At 40.4% G+C, this 19,067-nt stretch overlaps 1 protein-coding gene across 9 annotated transcripts in view; it reads right to left on the bottom strand.

Annotated features, from left to right (window-relative positions):
• Positions 1–2,723: 2,723 nt before the first annotated feature.
• Positions 2,724–19,067, bottom strand: part of kcnq2a (potassium voltage-gated channel, KQT-like subfamily, member 2a) — a 44,901-nt gene continuing 28,557 nt past the window's right edge. The window contains exons 7-19 of one of the 9 annotated variants that reach the window (XM_084917385.1): positions 18,262–18,357; positions 18,069–18,163; positions 17,389–17,448; positions 13,485–13,514; positions 12,790–12,843; positions 11,793–12,001; positions 9,519–9,566; positions 9,220–9,237; positions 8,353–8,458; positions 6,992–7,123; positions 6,374–6,442; positions 5,408–5,501; positions 2,724–5,293 (exon numbers count right to left, since the gene is read on the bottom strand). In XM_084917385.1, the coding sequence (XP_084773511.1) occupies positions 4,445–5,293; positions 5,408–5,501; positions 6,374–6,442; positions 6,992–7,123; positions 8,353–8,458; positions 9,220–9,237; positions 9,519–9,566; positions 11,793–12,001; positions 12,790–12,843; positions 13,485–13,514; positions 17,389–17,448; positions 18,069–18,163; positions 18,262–18,357 (1,860 nt within the window). In that variant the 3' untranslated portion in view covers positions 2,724–4,444. The remainder of the gene's footprint in view (positions 5,294–5,407; positions 5,502–6,373; positions 6,443–6,991; positions 7,124–8,352; positions 8,459–9,219; positions 9,238–9,518; positions 9,567–11,792; positions 12,002–12,789; positions 12,844–13,484; positions 13,515–17,388; positions 17,449–18,068; positions 18,164–18,261; positions 18,358–19,067) is intronic. The other 8 variants (XM_084917391.1, XM_084917387.1, XM_084917388.1 and 5 more) reach the window with 8 other exon arrangements.

Raw genomic sequence — 19,067 nt, 5'->3', positions numbered from 1 at the left:
AAATGAAATAGGAAAATGAGCACAACAATAATTCATGCAAGACGAAAAGTCAAGCTCTGTCAATCACAGAATATGCTGGCTCAGATTAAACTGCTTAAGCTGCTCTTGCCTGCCTGTTGTTGCTGCTTTGTCTAAAAGACGCTTTGCTATCCACCTCTACCCCAGCTCCTCAATTTAATTTGGTGTCTGACTTATCAGTGTGATATTTGTTATCCTTAAATCCTGCTCTGTTTCTTACCGTAGTGGAGAGTATTCCACGTGCTCTTCCCGCCTTGGGTTTTCCATTTATGTGCATGGAAAGAAGAGCTCTCAACGCCTTAGGCTTTCCACGCTTGCACGTGGAAGGAAGAACAGAAGCATACTGTCACATATAATTAGGCTTTTTCAGTTTCAAACAAGACTATCTAAAGTGGTCCTGACTGAAATAGCATTTCTCAGTAGTTTGATTTTATTGATTATATCTGCTTCATGAAACCTTCACAGAAGCAGAGCAGAGGATGCTAAAGAAAAGACGGTAAGGTCAGTGAGTCAGATTCAAATACTCTTTAGAGTGTGGCCAAGTGGAGCCTCCAAGAGAGATCACCTCCAATGAAATCCACCATACCTTTGTCTTAAGCTTAACCACAGTAAAAAAAAAAAAAAAAATAGCTGGCTTTGGCTTTGGAGCTGCATTTTTTATTCTATTGTCTTACGAGAAAAATATGTTTGGTCACAACTCACAAATAGCCTGTGGAATACATGTAAGCAAGGTGTTCACATGCAAGTAAAGTTACAAATAATTATGCCAATTTATTGCCAGCTAATTAGTAAAGTCAGGCTATATATCAATGAATGTGTCATATCCCACCTCCGGTCTGATAAATGGACGACTGGCTTTCAGGGAATTAAAATCAATTCTGCAATTTTCTGATGATTGATGAAAAGCATCTGTCCATTCATACACGTCTGTCCTATACCTGATTATGTATGTTGTGGTGTATGCATTTATTGGTTTCACCTATTTACAGCTTAATATTAGAGCCACACTCTTATGCCGGCTGAGTATAATGAAAATCCACTGCAATCATGAAGCAGTAAAGATTGCCTCTTGCCTTGTCTTGTTGAAATGCAGCCTGCATGTAATCAATGCAAATTGTGATATATGTTGCCCAATCTTATACTTACACAGCCAGTATTTCCTACCTCCACTGACCTGTGTGTCTGTATGTACACAGAGAAAGAGAGAGAAAGGAAGGTCACCAGTCTCTGCCCTTGTTGGACATTGATGACTTCTTGCTGATGCTATTTAACACTATAGGGAATACATAAATAAATGTTTACATGGACATTACCAGGCCAGACCTGGACACAAACACGGGTAGAGTCAAGGACACAGAGTCACTTCTGACAAAATATGGTTAAAAAAAGAGCTCATGAAATAACAAAAAACATAAATTAATTTACTTATACATGCAAAGTGCAATCTGTTCAGTGAGCACAAGCGTCATTTTCAGAAAATCTGACACTGTAAATGCGACAGAGTGGTTTAGGTGTTGATGAGGCTACTGGAAGAGCTACATTTTGAATCCTTTTCTGTCTGTGCAACACAGTGGTGAAACATGTCAGCACGCATGCAGTCCATCTGTTCTCGGTTTCTCTCTTGAGAGCACTTTTGTAATATTCGAGTCACTATTGGGTTTATTGATTGGCAGCTTTTCCACCATCCATCATCAAAGGGTGAGTCTCCTACGTGTGTACAGACTGTTTAAATTCCAATCCTCTCATCTTTGAATGAATGTCCTGTGCAGATTTAGCCAAGCAGTCCTGAGGATTCAGATTAAGATTAGCTGTGGTGTCATGTTTTTAATTAGTGTTTTCCACAGCAAAACACAGACTTTCATTGTTTTTTAAGTTATTTGCCTTATAGAATCAGTTGTAAGTCCTTGTGTCTGCTGGTTGGTTGTCCTTTGGTCTACATTGTAGGTGCTTAAACTGATTGCAATTCTCCAGGTGCTACCAAGAGTAAACAAGCCTTAGGTGCTGTGTCACCATCACTTGACTTTTATTAATGGGCTACTCCATTTCTATTTGTATCACCCTTTCAACTAAAATCCTGGCCTCACAACACTTAACAAATTGGCTGATCCTGTGACCTGCCTTTGCTATTTCACTAACAATAAATGATGGCTGTTAACCAATACTAGTTAGGCTGTTCAATAATCTGATCAGGTAATAAATGTACTTTTTGCTGATGTAGACAGATAAGTAGGACAATAAGTGTGTAAGTATGTGTTAACCATGCTATATATTCAAAAGTATTTGGACGTGTCCATTTTTCCTGGCTTTTGCAGCACGTGTTTGATCTGTCACAACAACAAATGATTACAATAAACCATTTTGTTTATAGGTACCTTCGAAGACCTTCAAGACACTTTACATGCAATTAAGTGTCAAAATCAAAGTCTGGATTAAAAAAAGAAAATAGGAAAACACCAAAGACTTGAAAGTCTTTAAATAACAAATTGAACCAACAAACTAACAGAACAGACTATCTTTAAAAGATGTGTTTTAAGACTGGCTTTAGTTAAGGAGACAGTGGTCCTTAGTTCCAGTTAAGGGGACTTGTCTTTCTGTCTTTCCAGAAGTTCTTGGTTGCCATCTAGTGACAGATGTATTCCATTACACCATTTCCATCGCTAAAGACACCATTTCTCTTCATTTTAAAAAAGGCATCAAAAGACCGATTTTTAGTGATGCACAAAGTTTTATTTTTGAACAAGACAAAGGTGCAGTTACACAATGGTGCTGATCTACGGTATCATGTAAAACCCTACATGTCTTTTCAATGGGTTGTAAAAATCATGCCAGCAAGTTGCTTCCTGATTTTGCTGAAAAATATGGACCACGTATTAACAGTCTCTATTGAATTACACTTCCTTGGTTATAATGTAAATATTAAAATGTTGGCATTGGTTAATTTTAACAAGAACTGTTCATGCTTCAAAGGTTAGCATTATTAATGGCTAAATGTGCAACCTGAAACATCTGCTCTCAGGCCAAAGAACCTCCCATAACAATTTAAGTACACTACCATTATAAAATGTTAAAAATGAAATTGTTGATTTGTGGACTTCAAAAATTTTGGTGTGGAAATAAGGCAACAATTTTAAAGGATGAGTTCTTGATTGCGTTGCTTGCTCTTTATTGCATTTCCTCATTTAGTCTGAAACTGACGTAGCATCAGAGAATCTAAATGAAAGTTCAATGCACTGCAGGCTAAATACCATCATGTCAGTAACAAGTGAGAAAGTTTCACGTGCACTCAATCCAGCTTCAACACTGCATGCCTTGTGATAACAATACAAAATGTACAAGCAAATGCCCTTCCTGTTCCCATACCTGTGCAGCATTAAACATCTGCTCTTGTATTTAATGTGTATAGAATTTGATGAACATATTTACCCAGAAAAGAAGAGCTGTTGAAATTAGCAAGCTCAGGCTGCACTTACATGATTGGAATTCAAGCAAAGCTCCTTAGAAAAATTAAAACATAGCTTGAAACCAGTCATGCATGCACTTTTTTTTTTTTTTAAATTCACCACTCTCTCTTACTGTATAGAAGAAAAATACAGTTTGACTGTTTGTCACTGTTTGGTTTTTGCAGCCTACTTAACACAGTCCTTAAATCAATCATTTATCATGCCATGCAGGTGGTTCCTTAGTGTATCCTTACAGAAGTATTCAGTATTACTTTAAAGGGAGTTCTTCCATAGTATTACATAAATGCCAGGCTGAATTAATAATGAAGCATTTTTTTCTTTTTTTTTAAATCAGCAAGAATCTAACTGATCATCATAGCTAAAGTTTTGGCAACATAACACCTCAAGACACCCTAAGGTATAGAAGTTATCAAGACACTACGTTAACCACGTGATAAGATTTCAACAGTCTCGCGTTACAAACTCCAGCAAGCTTTTGAATGTTAAAGTGGTCAGTGTTTAACAGAAGACGTGCTGAAATGCTACTCATACGTCTCATAAGAGGAACCAAAATGGCAATTCTCTTTATTGTTTCATACAAATCCACACTGTGTAAGTGTCGTCTCACTAACTAAGTACCATAACGAAAAGGCTTCTTGTCAAAGTTAAAGAAAGGTTTCTAAACAGCTATTTAATCAAATTCTGAGTGGATACAAAAGTAACCGTAATCAAGCATAGCCAGTGAAGTGTTACATTACAAACTTAAATATTGATAAAGGATAATCCCGTTGTTTTTGTGAGAACTCGTTTTTACTGTTATCGCAAAAAGACAACCGCTCATAACCGCCCACTTGACCCAATATAGTCTGTATCAGCCATCATCTACAGTGAGCCTGTGGCCACGAGGTCTAATGATACGGTCATGTTGGCAATCGGGGCATCAGCCTCTGTCACAATCAGCAGGTCTGCCAGCAGAGCAGTCCTTTCTACTTAGGCCCAGCCCACCCCCTCTCTCCACCTGAGACCTCTCCGGTGAAAGACAGAGGCGAGGGAGCACAGAGGTCAGAGTCTGTGTCCGACTCCCCCTCTGCTAGCAATGGTCTGACCCTGGCACAGAGTGAAGGTCCACCTCCGGCTTCGGTCCCTGCTCCGGCTCCCCCTCCTAAGCCTGTAAAGAACGAGAGCCCAAAGAAGTCCTCCTTGGCTTGGGAGATGCTGAAGCCGCTGAACGAGCGCTCCAGCTCCTCATGGTCAACCGACGGGATGGAGAGGGATGTGTCACTATCTACTGCGGTGACCTCTCGATGGCACCTGTGCCTCCTGTTGCGCCTCTTGCTGTGGGAGCCGCTCTCTCTGCCGCTGCCACCCTGACCCGAAGAGGATCTGTCATGAGCTGGAGCAGGTGGAGGTGGGAGGCGGAACAGGGTGGGCGAATGGTCGCCGCTGCCACCTACTGGCGAAGGGGTGTTGGCCACGCTGCTGTTCCAGGCAGGCTGGCTGATGGGGTTTTGCAGCTGGTGCTGCCAGGAGGTAGAGGGGCGGCTGTTGCTCCCAGAGGGAGTACCAACTGATCTCGCCACGGATCGACCGAGTAAAGGGTCTTTCTTTTCCAAGGACCCGTCAGAGCATGGGACATCAGCTGCTGAGCATGTCTTCACCTCCTGTACCTCCTCTTTTTCCTCCTTCTCTTCTTTGCTCTCCTCGGGGCTGTGGTAAGGCGGGGCTGGATACGGCTCCCTGGAGTTGAAAAAAGCCTCTGTTTCGGAACGGGGGATACCCATACGCTGCACATACACATTAACCAGGAAGTCGAGTTTCCTGTCCATGCAGACCACCTGCAGAAAGACAGAAAACGGTGTTCCATCAGAGGAATCAACATAAGTTGATGTTGGCGGGAAAAGAAAAACATTCCAGACTGACCTTCACAGACCTGCGTGAAACATTCCTACCTGCTTTTCCACTTTGACCAGACGTCCCATCATACTCTGGTCCTCCACAGCATCTCCTTCACCTTTGGGACCTTTACCAACTATCTGGTCAACTCTAACATTTAGAGAAAATAGTGTCATATATTAGATTATAATATGATTATACAAGTGTATATTTATATGTATAGTAGATATGCTCTGTTTTGCCACAGGGTCTGACCCCAATATTTTTAACTCAAGAAGTTTAGGATGCCAAAATGTAGATTATTCTTGCATTGAAAAGTAATGAAATTATTTAAGGTGATGATTGTTGTCAAGCTGCAAATAAATATGTTTGAATGAATAAATGATGGCCTTACAGAAGGTGAACGTTTCCTGAGACACTACTGAGTTCAGGTGGATTGTGTGGACGCATGCATAATGTGAGTAAGACGATCTTTTTTTCCTTTTCTTTTTTTTCTTATAACAAAACAGAGACTAAACTGAAGGGACATTTTGTCTGCGGCCAAAATGCATCACTTGGCATGCTTCGGTGGTGCTTCATGCTTCATTTCCATTGCATCCTACTGGGGGAGCTCTCCCTCTGTCTTTCTGCTAAGAGAGCAAGCATTTAGCACTTCAAACCCCTCTTGAGCGAGGCCATGTGAAACGGCTCGTTAAGATTCAGTGAGCAAACGGCAAAATGTCTTTTTTTAGGCTTTCCTTGACAGCAGCTGATATCATTTGTCACCAGCGCTAACAGAACAACATCCTTAAAATGTTCTACGTAAAGCAGTCTGTTAAGCCATTTCACTTATTAACTATTGCACCTGCACCCCTGCTTTCATGTATCACAATCCCGCTAGCTCAATGAGACATGTCAATGGCTTGAACTCAAAAGGGGTTCCATCAATCGAACCAGTAAGGTAGCATGTAACTGCTACTATGGCATAAGGAGGATAATGCTGATAAAATGGTCATTCTAAAGGTGCAGTCTATTAACCTAACCTAGGAACTTCAGTGGACTTCTTATGGCGAGGTGTTGTTGGGGGAGGCGGCCCCACAATCATATCTATCCTGGCAAGGCACACAGAGACGATATGAGTGCAATGCAGAATGAAGCAACGTGGGAATCACATCAGGTATGGAGAACACGTCTGCAATATATTCCACACACGAGACATACGGTGAGTCTGGCTTGTTTCATGGATGGAAAGTGTGTGTGATTCACTGATGGAATATATTTCTTGTACATGTTAGACCTTCAGGGGATCAAGGTGTGAGGAGCTCGCTTGTAGGAGGGAAAACTGACATAGAAAACAATGTGAATTAGACATCAGTGTTACATCCAAAATCAATCTGTGGCACGTTCAGAGCTGAAGGAGTGACCGCTAATAGGACATAAAGCTACCGATATATGTAACAGATCTGAATACAACACATGTATCTGGATAAATGAAACAGGCAAATCAATGGCTTGTGTGTCACAACATGTGTGTATCCAGTGACCACTAAAAGCACTTTGTTAGTAGATGAAAGCTCCACTGTTATATTAAGCTAACTAAACTAACTACTGACACATATTTCTTAAAGAAATGACTAATTCAAGAGTAAAGGACTTCTTGCCTGGTCTGCAGGTTCTTAATGCGCGACAGCATGTCCAGGTGACCAGCGGAGTATTGCTCAATCACGTCCATGACATCGTAGGGTCGCAAGCTCTCTTTGAACCTCCTCTTTGACACCAGGAAGCTCATGATGCTGGGGGGGGGGGGGGGAGATGGGGCGAGACATCGTTGTTAAACGTGTCACGTGACAGGAAAACAAATGACCAGATCACAGCAGACATTTCAGAATAACTCCCAAGAATTCTCCTGCTCAAAACAAACAAAAAATGCAATGCGGAGTAAAATGCAAATGAAATATAACAAATCAAAGGTTTATTTATTTAAATGATTAATGCTTTAGGAAAATATGATTGGTACAAACTGAATGCACACCAAATAAAGTCATTTGATCACATTGATCAGATAACATTTTACACTGTACGTATGTAACAGAATTATATGGAAAATTTACATGTAACCAACTTAAAACCAACATTTTGGGCATAAATTTTTGGTAGCTGATGGTTGTCATCCATTTTACATTAAATATATATTTTGTCTCTCAAATATCCACAAATGTGTCCTTTGGCAGCTGTAATGCATGAGGTGAGACAGGTCTTTCATTCCCAACTTGTGAAAAGGGGCCTTTTGGTTTTTTATAAAATGTCATTTTTGCAATATGTAGCATAAAGTTGTGAAGAGCTCTATTTTAAACCACTTCTTTTAAACATAACCAAGCAGTTTATGATGACTAATCCTAAACCAATAGTTTTTGCTGTCTTCTGAATCACCACCACCTCCACATCCTACTAATGAGACCAGTTATTTCTGAGCATCTAATATCACTGAGGCTGATGCATCGAGGCACCAGCGTCAAACGACACATCATGCACATCTCTGGACGTCAGCAGCAGCCGACACCCTGGCATGGCAACCAGTGTTGGTCAAGTTCCTTGAAAATAGTAATTAGTTACTAATTACTGATTACCTCTCCAAGAAAGTAATCCCATTACTTTACTGATGACTTATTTTCAAAAGTAATTAGTTACTTTATTACTTAGTTACTTTTCTTTTTAAATACACAACCTGAATACATAATAAAGCAATAGACCTTTCAGCCCAATACTATTTTTTCTGCATAATCCATCATATAAAATCGAATCAAATGAAAAAGTCTCTTTTTAAAACTTGTCGGAATCTTTTAACTTAACCACATTCTAGCTAATAGTCCATCATTGTACATTATTTATTATTATTACTCCTAATACGCCTACTTCTTTAAACATTGAAATAGCTACACAGATGACCACAGATATTATTTTTACACTACATGAAATAACCAATCACAGAACCATAAAAACCTCTTATTCAGAGAATCCTTACCAGATTGCTCTGATTGCAACTTTCAAGCCTGGTGGTAACTCTTGAGTGAAGAATTCACAGTGGCAGCTCTTATCGTCACCAACTTCCTCTCCCGGAAGGCTCGCCTCTAGAAAGCAAATGCAAGGACACTCTTTTAAAAAAATATTACATCTGCTTCCGCATGACAAACGTCACCAGCAGAAGCAGAGCAGAGCCGTCGCTTTCAGCGCCAAAGGTGCAAGTGTCCCTGTTACAGTTGGTCTCAAGCCAGTTAGCCAGTTTGGGAGTGTGTGAGCAAGCTTCGTGGGACGACAGGTAAAAAGATTCAGTGCAGAATTGAAGGATAGTGCTGAGGTGATAAAGCTTTACTGTAACCTTCAAAGACAGGTACTCTCTTCCCACCACCAATTACAGATTAGCACTGGAAGGCTGGTCTACAGAATTTAAAGCATATTGCATGGAGTTGTCAAGGCCTAATTAGTGGAAATCAGAAATTTTCTGAGAATCTGGTAGGGAAAGTGAGGTCTCCTCATGCAAGCTAAAGCAAGGTTTGGGGGCATGTCTCTGGGTCAGTTTTGGATAATCTCGGCACCACTTGACTTGAACCCGTTTAGCTTAGCCTACTGCTACCATAAATACAAATGTATTACATGAGGTGCTCTAACAATCATAACAAGTAAATATAGAATAATTAGTTCCATGGGAGACTCTGCTAGACTCATGCCCTCAGTCATCACAGTGAGAAAAACAGCATAACAAAGGGTTCATGTCAAGTGAACATATCTCAGCAGATATCAGCATGCAGGTTTCTCAGACTGGGTGAAGCTGACTTGTCTTTGGATAATTTTCCCTATAGAAGTCAACCAACAAAATATCCCAATGCCTTACTTATTAAACCTTCAATTGCTGCAAAAAGAGAGAGAGGAGAGACATGGGAAAAGATTTGTTATGGATTCTAGCAGGATGAAAATGGCAGACAAATCAATTCCAAACATGGAAAACTGTGGAGTCTATTGAATGGTTTCTGGATCATGTTTGAACGGGCTGGTCTCTCTTCTCTTAGATTTAAGCTTACCAACTATATATGTTTCAAAGCTTTATATAACATGTATGGTAAACTATACAGCTAGACATTATAGACTATGTTACAGTCTTTACTGAAGACATGTCATGATGACTTGTCTAACCTGGAGAACTCTTCAGTCCAAAGTCTTCGTCCTGCATTTCAATCAGCACTTAAACATGCCATGAAGTGAAAGAAGAAAGACAGCTAATGAGAATTGGTTCACATTGCTTAACAGAAAGCAAAGAAATGGAGAGAGAAGAGAAATATTCTAATGATAGTGACACAGATGACACATGGATGCAGTGGGACTGTCTAGCACTAAATGATGACACCACACCACGACATCCAAAGTGACGGTCTCCTGAATGTGTTCTTAAAAATGTGATTTGTCATAGAAGTGACAAATTTTTGTATACATGAAGGGAACATACATGTCTGCATGATAACTCAGCTACAGTCTCCACATTGATTGCAACTCAAAGAGGTTTTGACAGTAACTTCTAAACTCACACAGCTGGTGAGCTGCTGACCTGGCACTGCTCTGCTACATGTTCACTGGCAGCAACTGAATGTTTGTCAGATAAACTGTTGATCACAAACAAGTTTTGCCAAAGTATTCTGTGGCTAAAAGTTTACTCGTCCTGGGCATGAATGTCATGGTAAGTTTTTGCTTTTATTGATTTCGATAAACTGTTCTTTTTCTAAGGTCAAGTGATTGTATAGCATATAACGGTATACCTGGTAGCTATCACCTAGCTTATGACATAATTGTGTCTGGATATTTAAACTTGTTTGTTTCCTGGTATGGACCTTATGGCTTTTAAGTAGAATTCCCAAATTTTCAATAAGCCTGAGTTTGGGGCTTTTGGAAGTATATTCAAAAAGCTTAATATCTTAATGTAATGTTAATACAGCTGAAAAATTTAGAGGCAGTCCTCATTTATTCATTTTATTCATCCTTTAAAGTACCAGTACTGCTGGCAGCAAAACAGCTACAGAGCATGATGCTACTGCCACCATGCTTGACAGCTCATACAGGGTTGTTAGGTTTGAACACCTCACCTTTAACTCCTCCAAACATCTCTTGTCACTGGGGCCAAATAGCTCAACCTTTGTCTTGTCTGACAATAAAACCTTCCTCCAGAAGGCATTTAGCTTGTCCATGTGGGCAGCTGCATATTTCAGTTGAGCTTGATGGGCTTGATTTTGAAACAGGAGCTTCTTCTTGGTTGGTACCCCCTCAGTCCACAGTGATGTAAAACTTGCTTCACTGTGTACCTTACAGCAGTTTCCAGTTAATGTCTGGTTTGAGCCTTTGTGGTTCCTGGGCTGTTCAGGAACATGCTAACTAATTTCCTCTTGTCTTATCTGAGGGTGACAGTCTGGGTCTTCCTCTGGACCTTAGAAAACTAGCGACATGTCTGAATAACTTGTATGTTTAAACCGATTGTCCTGGAATCTGCAGGTGTTTAGAAATGGACTGTTAAACTTCAGGAATGGACAAATCCCCAACGATCAACTCTACTGAAAATTTGTGTGCTATGCTCAAAAGCTAGGTCCCTGCTTGGAAACCAACATGTTTAAATAAACTCTACCAATTCTGCCAGAAGCTTGTTGATGGCAACCAAAAGCATCTGGTCAAGGTGCAACTTCCCAAAACATTTAGGCAAATATTAGTTGAGGTGTATGTATACTTTTGACCCCGTGTGGATCTTATGCAGCCAATTCTTTTAAGAAAAAGTTATTATTGATGTATCCTGTACAATTCTGGACCTCAGAAACAGAACAGTTGAGAAAAAACATTAAAAACACACACTTACCATTTATGCCCATGATGAATGTATGTATACTTCTGGCAATGATTGTATATTGAGCTAGTGTTACTAGTAGTGTTATAGTTACATAAGATTTAGTTAGTTTTGTTTTCAGTTTTCTTTAATATAAATAATTTTGACTCCTAAAGTTTGGTCTCTGAACAAATAGCCAAGGTCATACTGGCTCAAATGAATTCCTGGAAATTTTGGGAAGTGCACTTAACTTGAATTCTTCTGGAACGTTAGATATCACGTTTGTGTATGCAAGCTAAATGTGAAGCCGGAGCACAGAGATGAGACACAGGAGGAAGCAGCAACCCCCTCACCTCTGCTTCCAGGCTCCATACAAAAGCTAGGGCCTCCATGTCCTGAATGTAGTTTCATATTCACAACACCCACATCTCTTTTAATAAGTGTCTGCCATTTTCTACAGTTTTCATGATGGTTTGAATACAGTTTCTGAGGTTTCCCACCTACAACAATAGAATTCTCCAAGTCTCTACGCTGTATGGCTGTGTATTCAGTTATACTACACAACACTACTACACTCATTCTGGTCAGATGATGATCAGTTCCCTCACCCTCTGAGTTTTGGCGCGAGGTGCTGCCCCGAGCTTTGAAGGCATTTTTCGCCCCTCGGTTCTTGTCGGTGAAGCTCCAGCTCTTGGTGACCTTGCTGGGGCTTGCTTCAGCACCATCATCTGCTCCACCTGGAGACTGGGCCTTCCCCTTGGACACAGGAGCCTTAGAAGGACTGGGAAACACTTTGTCCTTCAGACTCGGCTTCCGACTAAAAAAGGAAGTAACAATACAGTAAATTAAGCCTGTTTAACTCTGCATTTATCAGCATCATTTTAATGAAAGACTACCTGTAGCTAAATGTCTGTATTCTACTGTGTTTAAGCCCTAGCTTGTGAATTTGTAGAATTCATCTGCAATGTGATAATAAATCTTACCTCAGCAGAAATGCAAAATGGGCAATGTCCTACAGCAGAAGGAGCCATGTCCACAAACGAACATAGTAGAGCATTCGGTGGTTCAGGCAAGCAGCAGGAAGCTACAAGCAGGCATGCATGGGAAGCAAAGTGACACTGTGCGTCTCAAAAGGAAGAGCTGTGGTCTGGCTCTATGCAAAAAAAGTGAACACAAATCATGCAACAAAAAAATAAAATCATCGTCGTATGGCACGTGGTAACCATTAAGTAATCAGCAATATGAACCTTGCCTGCTGAACGGGGCTGAGTGGGCAAAAAAGACAGCCAGCAAATCAACTGCAAGACGTTACTAAACAGAAACCATAAAAGAAGGATGTAAATCTGCGCCTTTTCTGGGGAAAGGGTAAAAGTTAGAAATAGCTCTTTGTTGCTTTTACGTGTGAATCTCCTCATGTAGACATCAGAAACAGAGCTTCACTACGCTACAAAAAGTCGGATTGTGTACTTTCCGTAGTGCTACATGTCCTTATTCTGTGACTCCTCTACCTTTACTTGCACTTGCAGAAGAAAAGAACATTGGTAGGAATAGAAGGAGACACACAGACTTGCAGTGCAGTAGTTAGTATCTGTGCAGCAACTATACCTAATAGCTCTCGGACAGCACCCGCAAAGTCTGTCTTTGTGTGCACTTTCATTACTGGAGTGGTGGGCAGTGGGGGAGACACAAAAAAGATCAAATAGAAGTGGGTAGAGTCACAAAAACAGCAGTGTGCCAAGATGCCGGTAACGCTTTACTGTGACTGTAATTTATTGCTCATTTAAATAATACATTTTTTGGTTTTATTCATTTTGCCATTTACATGATTGTCTGATTTTACACGTGAGTCTAAAATATGCAATTGGATTATAAGGAGGTTTGTCATTCAGCCATGATAAAGTGTTACCACCTTGTCAATAGTTACACTTGTTTTCTGTGTTAAAAAAACAGAGTGATAGAAAAATCAAGCAAAAGTGTTCAAAATCACTTTTTCCCAAGGTGATGCTGAAAGGTAGACTATCAAAGAACAGCATATCGGTTAATATTTAATAAAGCTGCCAGTTGGGAATGAGGCCAAAGTGAGCTGATCTTTGAGCACCATGTGAGCAAATGCAGCGTGACCGTTCTTGAAGGAGGCACTTAACACGCAGCCACACCCATGTCAGACACACAAACCCCCACTCTCGCACACTGATGTACACTAAGCACACTCCCCCAAGAAGAGTGTCTCAGCAGCAGCTAAGAGCAGAATTGAAGAGAAGGCAAAGGAAAGAGGCGAGAGATAAAACCAGATCGCAGACCTGGGAGAGGTTTCTGTTTGTGACTCCTTCCTGTGAGCAGAAAAGGCATAAATGTTACACAATGTAAGATACAAGTTATGGACATGGATGAAAATTATCTGTAAAAACCTGAAAAAACCCCCCCAATATATATGTTACCACACGGGGGCAGTGGAAACAAGTTCTAAACAACAGCAACAGTTGCCTTTATGAAGATTAAATTTTGTGATGAGTGTCCAGTATTTACTCACTCTTCTGCAATGTTTTTTGTCTCCACTGACAAAAGAAACCTTAGGCTATTAAGTAAATACAAAAGGTAAATGGACTGGTTCTTATATAGCACTTTTCTACCCTGCCTGAGCACTCAAATCGCTTCATTCACATACAAGCACTTTTTTGTATTCTTAAGTGCTTCCTATCTCCTATTCACACTTCAGCACATTTTCAAACCAACCAAAAAGTTGACACATTTTCTCTTAATATGTAAAACTACAGTGAGCCTCATAACACGACTCGAACAGGTATTCCTCCAGGATCAAACCTGGACCTTTATTGTTAAGATTTTGCATTCACAGGCAATTGGTACGGTGGCCCTGAGAGGCCAAACACACTGCAACTTAGGAAAACACCAGCAATAAGAAAAACGCTGCAAAAGTGCACAAAACACAACGGAAATAGAAAAAAACAAAACAGTACTAGGAAAAAGCAGAAGCACAAGGGAAGTGTTTCTGGGGAGACAATAACCCCACGGACCAGTTGCAGGAACAAAATATGCTAAGAATTGCGCTGGGAGACACTTAAAAGAAGTGGAGGATCTATCGGTTTTGTGAGGAAAGAAAAGATGAGAGGTAAGTGTGTTAGCCTAACTATTAGCCTAAAGATTCGTCATCAGTATTATATGAATCATGATAAAATACACCTACCATGTTTTGGGTTCCTGCAACTGGTCGGTCGGGTTATTTTCTCCCCAGAAACAATTCCATTGTGCTTTTTGAAATCTGTTTTTTCCTATTTTCGTTGTTGTTTTTCTTATTTCTGTTGTGTTTTGTGTGCTTTTGCAGCATTTTTCTTATTGCTGGTGTTTTCTTAGGTTGTAAGTAAGTAAGTAAAACTTTATTTATATAGCACCTTTCAAGATAAAAATCACAAAGTGCTTCACAGAAGCTAAAACCTAAAAATAAAAATGAACCAAAAGCAAGTTTAAAAATATGGGTTTTGAGCTGTTTTTTAAAAGCGACCACTGAGTCCACAGATCTCAGGCTCAAAGGGAGAGAGTTCCACAATCTGGGGGCCACAGTTCCAAAAGCTTTGTCGCCTTTTGTTTTCAGCCTCGTGTGTTGGACAGCAAGCAAGCCCTGTTGGTACTTGTCCATGCAGAGCCCTGAAAGTCAAGGTCAAAACCTTAAACTGGATTCTGAATTTAACGGGGAGCCAGTGCAGCTGAATCAGCAGGGGTGTGACATGGGAAAACTTGGAGCACTTGGTCAGAAGCTTTGCAGCAGCGTTCTGAACAACTTGCAGACGCTCCAAAGAGGCTTTACATAAACAAGTAAACAAAGAATTACAATAGTCCAGACGAGATGAAACAAATGCATGAATGACAATTTCTAATTCGGAGTGCGATACAATGGGACTCAGTTTAGCAATGTTTCTCAAGTGATAAAAACAGGAGCGAACCAAAGATTTTACATGGGCATCCAAAGTCAGAGCTGAGTCAATACTAACACCAAGGCTCCTGATAGACGGTTTTGCAAATGTAGCAAGTGGACCCAAGTTTTCCATAACACTAGGTACAAAATTTTTAGGAGCATGAACAAGAACAAGTCTTCTCCTCATTTAGTTGAAGAAAGTTTCCAGCCATCCAACCTCTAATGGAGTCTATGCACTTATGCAAAATCTGTAGCTTGGAAACATCACGGGGCTTAAAGGAGATATATAACTGAATATCATCTGCATAGCAGTGATACGAAATGTCCTTAAAAGTGCTCAATAAGTGTTGAAGAGGAAGTAAATACAGCAAGAACAATAAAGGCCCCAAAACTGAACCTTGTGGCACACCATAGGCAAGAAAAGTAGAAGAGGAACTGTACTTAGAGGTAGCCACAGAAAAGGATCGTTCATGCAAATAGGATTCAAACCAGTCCAAAGCAGCCCCTGATATACCCACCCAGTGTCTCAGCCTATCTAGCAGAATATGATGGTCCACAGTATCAAAGGCGGAGGTCAGGTCCAACATCAACAGAACGGAGCATTCTCCTGCATCACATCTCATCAAAATGTCGTTGGAGACTCTAAGAAGTGTAGTTTCAGTAGAGTGAGCTCTACGAAAGCCAGATTGGAATTTATCCAGAATGCTGTATTCATCTAGAACAGCTATAAGCTGCTTAGCCACAACCTTTTCTAAAATCTTAGAAATGAACGGTAATTTTGAAATCGGTCTGTAGCTACTGAGAAGAGAAGCATCAAGCTTAGGTTTTTTTAACAGTGGGTGAATAACAGCATTCTTACAATAAACAGGGACCTGACCAGAAACCAGTGAGGTATTGATAATTGTGAGCACACAGGGACCAATAGGTTGCAGTCCATTTGGCCTCTCACGGCCACCGTACATTTGTTAAGCATACCTGTTCAACTGCTTGTTATCGCAAATATCTAATCACACTGCAGCAATTCACTGCATTGTGGCCAAAACGTCCTGCTGACATTCAAACTGAGCATCAGAATGGAGAAGAAAGGTGATTTAAGTGACTTTGAACATGGCATGGCTGTTGTGTCAGACAGGTTAGTTAGAGCATTATAGGAACAGGATCTGCTGGGATTCTCCCCACACAACCGTCTCGAGGGTTTACAGAGAACGGTCTGAATATATTATAATTATAGTAATTTAAACAACCACTCGTTACAGCCAAGGTATGCAGAAGAGCATCTTTGAACGCACAGTACGTTGAGCTTTGAGGTAGATGGGCTACAGCAGCAGAAGACCACACCTGTCAACAGGAAACTGAGGTTACAATTTGCACAGGCTTACATCTTCTGCTTCCAGCAGGATAATGAGCAACATCACAGAGCTCAAATCATCTCAAACTGGTTCCTTGAACATAATAACATGTTCACTGTAGTCAAATAGCCTCAACAGTTATCAGATCTCAATCCAGTGGAGAACATTTGGTTTGTGCTGGATCAGGAGATTTGCAGCATTGATGTGCAGCAAGCACATTTGCGACTGGGTGATGCTATCATGCCAATATATCCAGCTCCTTGTTGAATATTTGTTATAAAGAATTCAGGCAGTTCTGAAAGCAAAATGGGGTTTAACTAACTTCTACCAAGATATAACTAATAAATTGTCTGGTAAATGTATATTAATGAATTTTCTAAGTGTCGCAGAGATTTTCCACTCAAGTGGGGTTGAAAATTTGCTCTGGCTATAGAGCCAGTGAAACTGTCAGTGTTCTTCCGTGCTTGCCCATTACAAATAAACTAATAGAAGAAAACAATAGTTTAAAAAAATGTTCCATAAAATTCATTCGTTATGGTCACAGGTTGATGTTTGCATCAACAAGGTGTGTTTTAAAATAAATGTTTGGTTAGCGTCTTTTTTGTTAATCTACAGTAAATGAACTGAGTGCAACAATGAGCTAAGTGCACACAAAAGCTGGTAACACAAAAGGAAGGCCCAGCGACACAGGAAGTGTAGCGCAAAGTGTGCGGCAAGCAGACCAGACTCACAGGGTTCAGGTGAGATCTTATTCCTTTGTAACAATCAAGGCATTCAGTGTATACTTTGGGCAGTGCACGTAGTTATTTCAGCCTCTGATGCCCTGGTCCCTTCTATTTCAAGATCACTGAGTCACCGTTGGTGTCATCATAATGAGATAATGCTATCACACCAACAACTTTGTCACTCCTAATGTCATTGTTATACCTGAATGATTTGCCCTTCAGATTCCTCAGCAGGTCCAGCTGATTCAGAGGTGGGATAAGTCTGGGAAAAGACAAAGAAGAACTTCAAAGAAGTTGTTCTATCAAGACAGCCTCATCAGCTCAGTTGCAAAAGGTGAAAGCTCGCCTTTGGGCTTTTTAAGCTAATTGCCTTAAGTCATGTTCAGTTGGTCATAACCTTTTCTGCTTAAATTACAACTGGAATGTAAGTGAACTCATTTCAAAATAGACAACTAATGATTTTCTACTTCTAGATTAAAAGCAAAAGAAATCTGTGTTGTGAGAGTCGAGCAAGACAGCTTATTTGCTAATTCATACAGCTGGACACCAAAATGTCTGCTTAATTTTTCAAATTGGCCAAGGGCAGTATTTGTCTTTTGAACAGCATTTCAGAGTGCCACTGCCAAGACTCTCATCTGCTTCTCCGTTAAAAAGAAAAGCCTTATTAAAGCAGAAAGTGTAAAGCCACACCGGTGTGTGATTCTTCTGATCCAAGAAAGATGTTTAGAATACAATAAGATGAGGTTATTCTGTGAGCTCAGTTTTCAACTTGGCTTTCAAGGTTCCGAAAGAAGGCAGAATGTGATATGGGTAAACAGTTGTATTTCCTGAAAATGCTGAATAATGTGTAGCATGATTCAACCACTTTATTTGATCGGTTACCTGTACATCGGAATAGCTACAGTCTGCTCATAAAAATCCCACGTGCACACCAGATCTGTACGGGAAAGGTTGGTGGCATAAAACCTCCAAGCAGCCTGGGTGAGGAAATTTTTAAAAAGGCTTCTCAGTTTTTTTGTTTGGAGAATTAAACAGTGTTTAAAATTGAATCTAGTGATCTTATCACACAGTATACCTGTATGAGGCCTGCAGCGGGGTTACGTCTCTTCTCAAAATGCTTCTGTCTGTGCTGCTCTTGGACTTTGAGGGCAAAGCCAGAACCCAAGATGCCCTGTACAAAAGCAGAAACCCATAAAATAATCAGTGACCTTTACTGACCTCAGTGGGCCAGGAGGAGGAATTGCAACAACAGCAAGTTGTCTCCTCCTTGTCCCCTAACAGTTCTCCGAAGCAATCCAACAAAACATCTGGGGTTATAGAAACCTGAGAGGAAATGCTGATGTTAAATGCTGTGCCAAAAGTAGTGACAGGAAAAGTGATTGCTGATCAAGTACAGTTTCCTGTATGACTGACGAATGGGAGCTGCTTACTCAGAGCTTACTGCTGAGTGTGATATCTTTAAATCTCAGGTGGAACAACAAACACTGACACGTACTTTAGCCACTGAAACTACGTCATCGAACTCAGGCTTTCTAAAGAAAACGTGAATAATGAGCCAAGTTTTTTCAGCTCCTTTTAGAAGCATCGGTTGCACTAAGATTTCTTTGGACTATAAAAGACTGGACGCTTGTCCCAAAAAGAAAAACATTCGCAGTTATTTCCTCACACTGCTTCTATGGTGTTTTAGTGATCTGATGAATACAAATCTGATTTTCACTGTCGCTGTACCTGTAAAAAAAAAATGGCTCTCTAGCTCAACTACATTCACCACCTGGTTGCTGCTTTTTTATGTCAGTTATTGGGCAATGGACCTGCTTGAGTGATGAGATGAGCTACATGATTTGAATTAAAAAAAAAGGTTAATGAGAGTCATTGAAGTGG

Source organism: Perissodus microlepis, chromosome 20, assembly GCF_051167445.1.
Source record: "Perissodus microlepis isolate ML-2025 ecotype Zambia chromosome 20, ASM5116744v1, whole genome shotgun sequence".
NCBI classification, from domain to species: Eukaryota; Metazoa; Chordata; class Actinopteri; order Cichliformes; family Cichlidae; genus Perissodus; species Perissodus microlepis.
Note: the sequence above shows the minus strand (reverse complement) of the source record. Positions and strands in the feature narration are given on the sequence as shown.